Here is a 10,207-nt window from a genome sequence, read left to right as displayed (position 1 = left end):
TAACTGATTTGCAGACAAACGAAAGTGCAAATGTTATATAGGGGTAAGCCACTGGTTCCCATCTGCAGAGGCTAACACTTTGATATATCATCCACTGTTTATGAAGAGTCACTAAGTGAGATCAGAAACAGTTACACTGAATAATTAAGCTTACACTGAATGATTAAGCTAGGCCTACATATGGCAAACATTTCGCATAAAATTTCCTGAATTATAATTAGGCCTTATCACTTAGACTTGCATTATGTAAGTCTCAGTAAGGGACAAACACACCTATGGCATGTAAATGCAAGCCCGCGATATATAGGCATACATGTAGGCCTAATCATACTGGTTTACAGCTGTATAAAGTGATACTTTGTATCGACCTTTGTTTGTTTTGCTTTGCTTGTTTTGTTGTTGTTGTATTTTTTTTTTTTTTTTTTTGATTTTTTTTCCACGCCTGCAATTTTCAGACACATACAGGCAAGCATGCAGTCGTCGGCATCAAACATATTGGCAAATGCCCCTTGTTACAGTGCAATACTGATGGCAATGTGCATTTGCAAATCAGTGAAGCGGCGACTGTGAGTAGCTGGCAAATGGTCAGGTGTATATATAACCGGTGAAAAACGGCCTCTTCTCTGTTTACCTCAGTCAGGGTTTTATTCTAAGTGATCATGTCAATGCTTAAATAGTAGTTTTGACGCCGACGCCTCATCGGCAGTTCTGAAAAATTATGGTGCATATGGTAGGCTGGCCGAGCTGTAGGCCTACGTGCATGTAATTTCTACATAATGCAGGCCTGCGTGCATCGGTGGCCCAACTATAAAGCGTGACCCATCGTATTTGCAGTTACGATAATCTGGCTGTATTCTGGCATATATACGAAGTAGTGAACCTGTGACAAGGCACACGTATAGCATACCAATCAACACAGGATGTAGGCATATCGGTACCCGTATTTAAAATGTAGAATGTTGACATCAAAGTATCATTTTAAGACAATGACTTCAGCTTTCTAAACGTTTGACAATACTATAGTGGGGAATACCTACATATATTAAATAAGGCAGACATGATGGACTCTACGCATACAGTTTCGCTGTTGGGGAACCTTTGTAGCTCCACATACTCAAATAATGACAAACATAGCAGTATGATATAGTCGACGGTCACCGTGTCACATTTACATATACATGTTCGGCAGTGTTGCTGCTTTATAACCGTGGCAATAGCGACATTGATAGCCACATGAAATAGTTATACATGCATATAGCTAGCCTGACTTTGTGACTTTGTTAACAGGTATCTTGGCTCATGCTAAAACTTCAAACCCAGAAACCATTCATTTGAGACATTAGTCTTGAATATACATATACATGTATATACATGTATACAGTTAAAATTATTTTGTTTACTTAAAAAACACCGGCATACATCTACAGTGTACATGAATTGTGTTTATTATGAAACCCATCATAATACTTGTTTGATCGATGTCACTCAAGAATTTTTAACTTACACGTCAATTTATGGTGGACTGAATCACTGACCTTCCGTAGAGGTATCTGACAAACCTCCTGATATAAGCCGTAGCTGAAGAAGATGGATTCCGTAGCACGCGACCTCATTGGTCAAGAGAGTGATAGCTGCAACCAGCACCCCCCCCCCCCCCCTCCTCACCGTGTATATATAAATACATGCGGTTAAACGAGCACTTAGAGCATTCGATATAGCCTTCTCGCTGGTCGATAAGTCCAAGCCGCATTTGCGGAAATCCCCTTATACATGCAGCTATAAGACCATCTCCCAAAGAACTACAAATGCATGGCTGGGTTAATTATCAGCATTTAACGGATACAACATACTAACTCATATAAACAGACTGTGCTGCCTGGATAAGCCTTGGCTTCATGTCTTGTCTTCAAGGCCACCATCGAGTACATTCAGGAAGGTTTCGGTCAATACATGTATGCGCTCCGGCTGTGCTCTATATGTGGCACCACAGAACGCAGCATAGTAAGTGACATTATACGGTTTCGATCGTCCTAGCGATCGTAGTTGATAAGAGCGCATCATTTTGCTGCATGTGGATGTATTGCAGGGCGATCATTGCCTAGCTGCCATACAAAGACGTTACAAACCCTGTATACCCACTTCGATCAACAAAGAACACTGAGCTTTCCTACAATAGGGTATTGAGAATGAACAAGGAACTAGATATCCCTATTGCTTGCGGCTTCCCTGGTTGACTAATCTATAATAGGCACCACGCCCTATACGTGGTGGGGAGAACTGGCTTAAGATAAATCACAAGCTGTACCACACCTAGTATTAGCCACGGTTAGTCTTATAATCCTAGAAGCACCCTGCCCTGTATGAATGTTCGTGGACAGCAAACGCCTTACCGTAATTATGAATTGTGTATATTTATGGAAGAATAAAATCCGTGGATAAATAGATGTCTTATGACTGTAAATTTACATACGTTTTATATTCTTTTTGTTGTTTTCACAGTAAAAGCTATGAAACATTCAAATCAAATACAATCAAACATGCTCCATCTTGAAGTAAAATAAGAGCTTACCTAAGTGTTTGTAATTTGATGGTAAGAAAATGTGGTAAATCTACAGTTGTCTGTAAAATAATGGTATAGTCCGTGTTATAGGTGATGGAAATGGAGCGCTCATCACCGCTCTTTGACAAGTTAATGACGTCGGAACTGTAACACGTGACGTACAAATATGCACACCTTATTGGTGGACGGCATGTTGTCTTTAACGAACGTTAGGCTCCGCAAACGGCCACATGAACGTCGTCGAGCACTTATTGTCACCAAGGCCTCATAGAACATTGCACAGAAGAACAATTTCGCTGTCCCGTTGCGGGTTTGAACTCGAACCTCGTGTGTCCTATTGATGAATGATTTTATGGGCCTATACTCCAGTCACTACAATGAGCTAAGATAATGCATGGTCAAAGTCCGTCGCTTGCCTAAGGTTTGCATGCACTCACAAGTAGTATTAACACTGATGACAGATCTGACAAGAACAATTTTGCGGGACACAACTTTAAAAGACCCTAAAGTAAGTTATTTCTTAATGGATATATCATTCATTGATGAAGGTACTGGTATGCAAATGAAGCTGCCAGGCATCATCCATTGTGTTGATGATGGCTGTGAATCCTTGATATCGAAAGACGATTAGGTTCGTGAAACATCCTACAACGAGTGGTGGACCTCAGCCAACAGCACTTGAACAAATTTCAAAAAAATGACTGCTAGTTCAGTAGCATTTTCACCATGACCGAGACTTAACTGTATTATCCAAAAGTGCTTGTGATTAACCTGTAACTATCACTTGTACATTTTCTAGGGCTACATAAACTACTTCCAGAAGTTCCAAACAAAACGTTGTTTGATAGATCCTAAGGTGACAGATCTCAAGATCTCTTTGGAGATGAAATTGTGCGCGCACTTTCTCCCAGCAGTAAACCGACAAAGATGTCTCAAGGATTATCATGTAGATGCAGTTATTCTCCAATGGACGAAAACAAACGAGGCTCCTATCCAGTTTGCTAAGCTTGGTGCAGATGGCAGCAGACTTAGAAAAGCAATCCAAAAACTTGATCAAAAAACCTTTGCCGCTGACAAATAAATGAGAGTGTGAATGTCCCTCTGGAAGAATCATAAGTCTTCCAGTTTTCTTTGGTGTTTGAAGGTCACGAAAAAACCGTCTGCCATTTTAGATTTACCATTTGGATATTTAGACTTGAAGTCAACAATTAATTGTTAACACAACAGGATAGAATGCCTTAAAATGTTACAAAACATTATGTCTTCTGTTGTTTTCTGGCGAAAAAACAAAGCTGCTGATACAGTCCTTCAGGCCACTGTAGCTCACCCTTCTTCCAGCCTAGATAGGGCTAAAAGGTCACCTTTTATCAGCATCTGCCATTATCTTTAAGAAGATTAGCTTGAATTAGTTAAGGAAGTATTCCTAAAGGTAAACACCCTGTTCCTGAGTTGATTCGGGGTTCATATGGAACTGTTATTTGTATGACTGTTGGCAATATATGACTTAGCACATTGAACAATAAGTATGTTTATTAAAAGGGGGGATAACCCACACAAAGCTACCCATCTGCGAGGGCGATCATATCAAAACATGAACTAAAGACATGTACCAACTTAAAAATAGCAAGGCGATTTTGCTTTCCTGAGCGATACCAATATGTAAAATTTTTGGGCCTTGGCCCATGAACTAAAAATTCCTAAACTCTGATAGTATGGTCCATAAAGCCAACTATAGAATTCAAATCTTTGAACGCCTTTAACACTTTTCATAAAAATTTTTAAAAATAAATGAAAGTATACTTATGTATAGTTATATGTGGTCTTTTAAGTGATGCATGTTTGATTTTTAGAGGTCTTTCCTTTAAACAAAACTTAGCAGCAGGTGCCTACTTCAACTCCTCTCTTCAAAGAGTATACGATACCCTGCCGGCCCATTATGAAGAGAGGAGCTGTAACAGCCACCTGTGGCTAAGCAGAGCTATGCCATCTACACGATGTAACAGATTGGAATGTAAGGTAACACACCATACGCTATAATTAAGATATGAAGCCCTGATATCAGTGGAGATTTGAACCAGATTCCTGGATAATTTTGGCTTGGAATTGGATGCGTAGTGAGGGTGGAACCAGAGGATTCAAACAATTCAAAGCAGAAGTTAAGGTAGTTGCAACGATCATTCAGACAAAGCTGTAAAACATAGCATATTCTCTAAAAGCAATCGTGTACAAAAAATACACAAGATGTAATAAAACAGGCACATGGGCATTAATGTACACCTTACATACGTCATCTTTACGTACAGTACATACACTTTTAATGTGTACCAAATTATGTACCTTGATGCACGTCTTGTTTACATAGCAAACTACACAAATACATGTGTACAAAACGGTACAAATTTGCTTTTTGAGACTTACGTTGCTATGTAGGCTTACATTTTTTAGTTAGGCAAGCACATCATGTATTGAACAAGTAAATGTGAACACGGGAATGTACAATATAAAGACGACTTTATTGTGGTGAGTATTGCAGACATATTAAAAGAGACAACCATTTATAGAAATAAAATACTGTCGAACTTTGAACATATCCTATAGTAATTTGCAACTTGAAAAAATTGGATCGGTGGTAGGGTATCTACGTATAGGTACCCACGTACAGATATGAGTAAAATTTGTCAGTCTGTGTGTGGTAACAATTTCACGTATGACTGGTAAGTTATCAGATTTCTTTCCCACTGTTGAGAACCACAGATTAATATCATTTAATGTACTGACTGGTGTTTAATGTGCTGAAGAATCTTTCTAGATTAATCCACAGCTCTCGTCAAATAAATGACTAATCTTGGAGAGCATCATTAAATTCTGTGATCCACATTCTAAAGACACCGAAAAAATCCAAAAATGAAATAAACCTAAAACTGAACTGTCATATCTTGATGTTTTTTATGATTTTCATGGCTTGTGGTCAAGTAAATATATTTTCAACAGGAAAAATTGCCAAGGCCAGTCAACGTTTTCCAAAAATTAGATCATTTGCAAATTGTATTTTTATTTTTGATACCCTCCTCTGACACTGTGGAAAGATTTATTCTGCCCGTAAAACAACAATTATGAAACACTGTGAAGTTTTAAAACAGCATTTTACAACAGGTATTTCTAGACAAAGAGGGCAAATTACAGAGAACAAAATATTGACATTAAATAAATGTGTACATGTATTTTATTTATTTGGCTTATTTTTATTATTTTGACACACTTAACATCTTTTGTCTAATGTTACAGAGGTAAGTGAAAAACTAAATAAATATATATTTAGTTAACGCATGTTTACAAGAATTCATTTATTTATGACTACATATGTATGAACGACACTGAAACAAATAGATAGCTGTTTCTTCAACAACTAGTGATCACATATTTACCACATAATGATAAATGAAGTACTCTTTGTTGGCCCTGATTGCAGTGGCACAAAGACTGGACATTCAGTGCTAAATTTTTTTCTTTCCGTAGGCCACTTTACTGATTTTAATAGCTCATAAGAATGCATGCTGATGTATATTATATTAAGTTCTTAAGACAGCATTTTAAAAGACATTGCATTATCATCTGGCTTTAACAAACACTAATTTAAAAACAAAAACTTGAGATCAGTTTGAAATATTACAGATCATAGCAATGGAAAGAGATCCCCTTATAAACCAGATTTTATGTACAATACTCAGAATTTAGCTTCAAACGCACCTGTCGTCGTAATATGACTGAAAAATTGTTGAGTACGACGTTAAACCCCAAGCGCTCACTCACTCAAACGCACCTGTAGCCCCAGTTGTGCATAGTTTAAAATACTCTTTAATGCATATGAAATAAACATAATCAAGAGCTTACAAATCCTCCTGGTTTGGAATTACCTTCCACTCCAAAATACAGACTAAATATATGTCCAAATTTTCGCTGTTCGAGGAAGGAGAATAGCTGTCCTAGGTCCATATGATATTCCCTACCTTTCCCACCACGGACATCAAAAGCAATTTCCTCAAATGTTTTAAACGTCCTAAAATCATCAATACACCCATCGCTAGGTATGTCAAAGTCTTCCTTTTCCTTAATCGCCAACCTTTTCCAATTAAGTCTGCGTAACCTGTGCCAGTAATCATCTACGGCCTGGCTGTAACCCTCCACACATATCATCCCTGGTTTCCCTGGCAGGGAGAAGCCTGTCAATTTCAACTCGGCCGCAAACGCTAAAATATCGCGGCGTTTAAATTTACTGTAGATGTGGTGACTGAAAATCCACAGCCTGGTGAAGACGGTGTCAATTTTCTCATCAGCTGTCTTGTTTCCCGTTTCGGAGGTTTCCTCGGTGACGTAGTTGCACGCGTTTTCCTGAACCCACTGGATGATGGATCCCAGGCAGATGTCTCCTCGCTCCATGGTCATGCAGAACTCCTGGAGGTCTTCTCCTAACTGGCGGTGCTGTTCTCGAGTCATGAATGGGGCTCTGATGAATACTTCCGGGGCTAAGCTTGGGTACTCGTGTGGCAGCCTGCATACCATCTCTACGCCTGTCTGAAGCATATGTATGGAAAAATCATTTCATTTAAATTCCCTTAATACATGTACAATGGTTTATTCAGGGAGTTAGGGGAGGCAGGTCTTAATACAAATTGGTTATTTCCTAATTGATTGATTTTTATTTAATACCATACTCAAGAATCTTTTCACTTCTATTTTACAGGTAGAGGAAACTACTGTCCCAGGTAAACCATCAAGCATTGGCAAGTCACTGACAAACTTTCCTACAAGGGATGCACATATAAGTATGCCATATTGGTGGAGGAGTAGGTAAGTGAGCCAGTGCTTAGGGTTTAACGTCTTAACAATTCCAGTTGTCATATGACGACGAAGGAGTCCTTAGAGTGCATGTAATGTGCCTCCTTGTAGCAGGAAGGATTTCCACCGCTCTTTTATCTAGTGCTGCTTCACTGAGAAGACTTACCAAAGGCAAGTAAACCACACCACCTGAACCAGTATACTGATATGGGTCAACCAGTTGTTGAATCCCCTTAATACTGAACGCCAAGCAAGGAAGCTACAAATTTCTCTTTTAAGGTCTTAGGTGTGAGCTGACCCAGGCATGGATTGACCCTGGACCTACCACACCTGAAGCGAACTCTCCACCGAGCCTTTGGGGCCGGTCTATTGGTGGAAGACAAATTGTCTTCAGTAGACATTCGAATGCCCCAGTAGTTGAGAGCTATTTATTGTCATCAAGGTCCCACTAATGGTGGGAGCAGGGAAATGTCCTGTCCAAGCCTGGGTATGAACCCGCATCTTTGTGCATGATAACTACTGAAAGGCAAAAGTGCCTGAATGACTCAGACATGGCCCTTGTACCATAACCACCGACACATTATTATATCCCATGCACATAAAGAACTGTTGTAATTAAGTTAATGAGTTGAACTGAAGAGGACAAAATGTAGGAGATGACTATCTTGTTCAGATCAACTCTTCATTTTCAATACTTCTGGTTAACAGAAGACTTGTTAGTCCAAGTTAGTTCAAGGGGCCTCTGTAAGTATTTTGTTGATATTCCAGGTGATTACAGGGGAAAACTATTCTGATAAAAAAATCTACTATAAATCTGTAGCAGCCTGTGGCATCAACAACACGGGCGTATATTAAGACAACATATGAAGTGCGTCCAAATCATACTCAGACATCAACAATTTTGTTATTACCGTATGGTATAGAAAGTTGATTATTATAGTCTAGTGAGCTCCAGCCCAATGACAAAGTTAAAAGTACCTTAGAACCATCTGCGTCAATCTTAACTACAAATCCAATACGGCACTGTAAATATTCATATTTGATTTTCCCGTCGACAAAACTCTGTATGTCGCTAAGGACGGTGTCATCGTCTAGCTGGAATTCTCCTGGGTTGGGGAACATGCTCGTGAGCATCTCAACCTCTGACATCTGCAACTCCAACATGGCGCGCAGGTCAACCTTCTCCTCCAAGTCCTCTTCAACCTCCATCTCTGCAAATAAACAGCTGATTATTTAAATCAATTAGTTAGTTGTTTGTTTCATTAATCTCGGGCTCTGAAAGCATTGATTAAGAAAGTTTAACGTCATAAAGAATATTTCACTTATTTTAACTATGAACAACTCAATTCTCAATGACGTTCTCACTGGCAAAAGCGAAAAGAAAAAAAAGACCTAATTGGATAATTGGACAGATGAACGAACGAATGAACGGACGGACGGATCGACAGACGAGGTATACCCGGTTCTCGCCATGGGTACTCGCCAAGCAGCCCTCCTTCCCCCACCCCCACCCCCTCATCCAGCCACGCGCATATCCCAGTTGACTAATTTTCACAAAAGTTCTGGACAACTTGTGTCGAGAAAGTTTACTTGACTTTTGGTTTGGAAAATTGTATGCAACACTTCCGCAGTTCCAGTTCCATATTGCAATGACCTGACTGGCTGAGCTTCGTTTCGCGTTTCGTTCTTGTTGCACTTTGAGTTTGACAATAAAACCGCACCCACTTTCAGAAGGTTTTCAAGAATGCTACATCGTAAAAGTTCTAAGGCTTTGCACCGTCCAGGTTTTATAAAGATTACCATCCAATCTTCACCGCATCTTGTCACCCGAAAACTGACACGCGTCCAAAACAACAACAGCGTTTAAGGGGAGATAACTTTCAAGGGAATGGTCAGGCTGTGTGGAAGAATCCACCAGGATTTGTCCACGTTGCTAAGTTGAATGTTGGGAAAGGTCATCGATCTTCTACCCAACTATATACAGCGTATCACGTCACAACTGTAACAGATGAAACAATAACTGTGGGGTTTTGAATGTCTTATCTGGAAACCAATCCTTTTTCCTGATATACTTATATTATAGACCTGTGTCACATGTATGTAGCCACAAAGCAACCATGGTGAGTTTATTCAATATTCGGAAGTTATCACTGGCGAGATAAAAAGTCCAAATCCTGAAAGAACTGAAGATGGTTGCACTACTGTCGCTGATACAGAGTACGCTTGGTATTGCTTTTGATATGTGCGAGGCATATAGAATAAATGGATGATCTTCTCAAAGGTCTATATACAATGAATCAATTATTTATTAATTTCATTGGTGGTTAAAGACGTACTCAAGAATATTTCTCTGATATGATGGCGGCCAGCATTACGGTGGGAGGAAACCGGACAGCCCGGGAGGAAACCCACGACCATTCGCAAGTCGCAGGTTGCAAATGTTCCATTCGTAAATTGTCATTAAAAAATTTTTATAACATTAATTTTGAATTTTGACAATGATTTTGGACAAAATGTACACATGAGATTTCTTCATAACAAAAGACATTTTGTCAAAGTTGTGAATTGTTAATTGTTTAGTGGCCACCCTGCGTTACGGTGCGGTAGGATCCCAAGAGTTACGGTTCATTTATTCCTGGCACTACATGATGTCCTCCAACTAAAAATCTGACCGACGCCATAAGGGCCTTTATTTAAACGGCGCAGTCTTGTTCACGAACGATGTTCACGAACCCCTCAACATTTATATCGTGTTTTGCTTAGTACAGATTGGATTATTTAATATTTAGAAATCCGTGCAACCTATATGTG

At 39.3% G+C, this 10,207-nt stretch overlaps 1 protein-coding gene across 2 annotated transcripts; it reads right to left on the bottom strand.

The window, feature by feature from the left end:
• Nucleotides 1–5,760: 5,760 nt before the first annotated feature.
• On the bottom strand, nucleotides 5,761–9,231 carry LOC135465559 (RWD domain-containing protein 2B-like). Of its 2 annotated transcripts, none has more exons than XM_064742803.1 (3): nucleotides 9,197–9,231; nucleotides 8,375–8,607; nucleotides 5,761–7,132 (listed from the first exon to the last, which is right to left on the bottom strand). In XM_064742803.1, exons 2-3 carry the CDS (start codon nucleotides 8,603–8,605, stop codon nucleotides 6,440–6,442), a joined length of 924 nt encoding a protein of 307 aa, XP_064598873.1. In that variant the 5' UTR covers nucleotides 8,606–8,607; nucleotides 9,197–9,231; the 3' UTR covers nucleotides 5,761–6,439. The 2 variants fall into 2 exon arrangements, with proteins under 2 accessions (XP_064598873.1, XP_064598875.1); XM_064742805.1 differs by lacking the exon at nucleotides 9,197–9,231 and adding an exon at nucleotides 9,122–9,140.
• Between the last annotated feature and the right edge of the window lie 976 nt (nucleotides 9,232–10,207).

The sequence above is a fragment of the Liolophura sinensis genome, chromosome 5 (genome assembly GCF_032854445.1).
Source record: "Liolophura sinensis isolate JHLJ2023 chromosome 5, CUHK_Ljap_v2, whole genome shotgun sequence".
In the NCBI taxonomy this organism is placed as follows: domain Eukaryota; kingdom Metazoa; phylum Mollusca; class Polyplacophora; order Chitonida; family Chitonidae; genus Liolophura; species Liolophura sinensis.
This window is presented reverse-complemented; position numbering and strand designations above follow the sequence as displayed.

Excerpts from the sequence above, each read along its gene's own strand:
- LOC135465559 (XM_064742803.1), bottom strand. The coding sequence starts at position 8,605 with ATGGAGGTTGAAGAGGACTTGGAGGAGAAGGTTGACCTGCGCGCCATG. Across the intron at positions 7,133-8,374 it reads TTGACGCAGATGGTTCTAAG|ACAGGCGTAGAGATGGTATG; the intron begins GTACTTTTAACT and ends CATATGCTTCAG.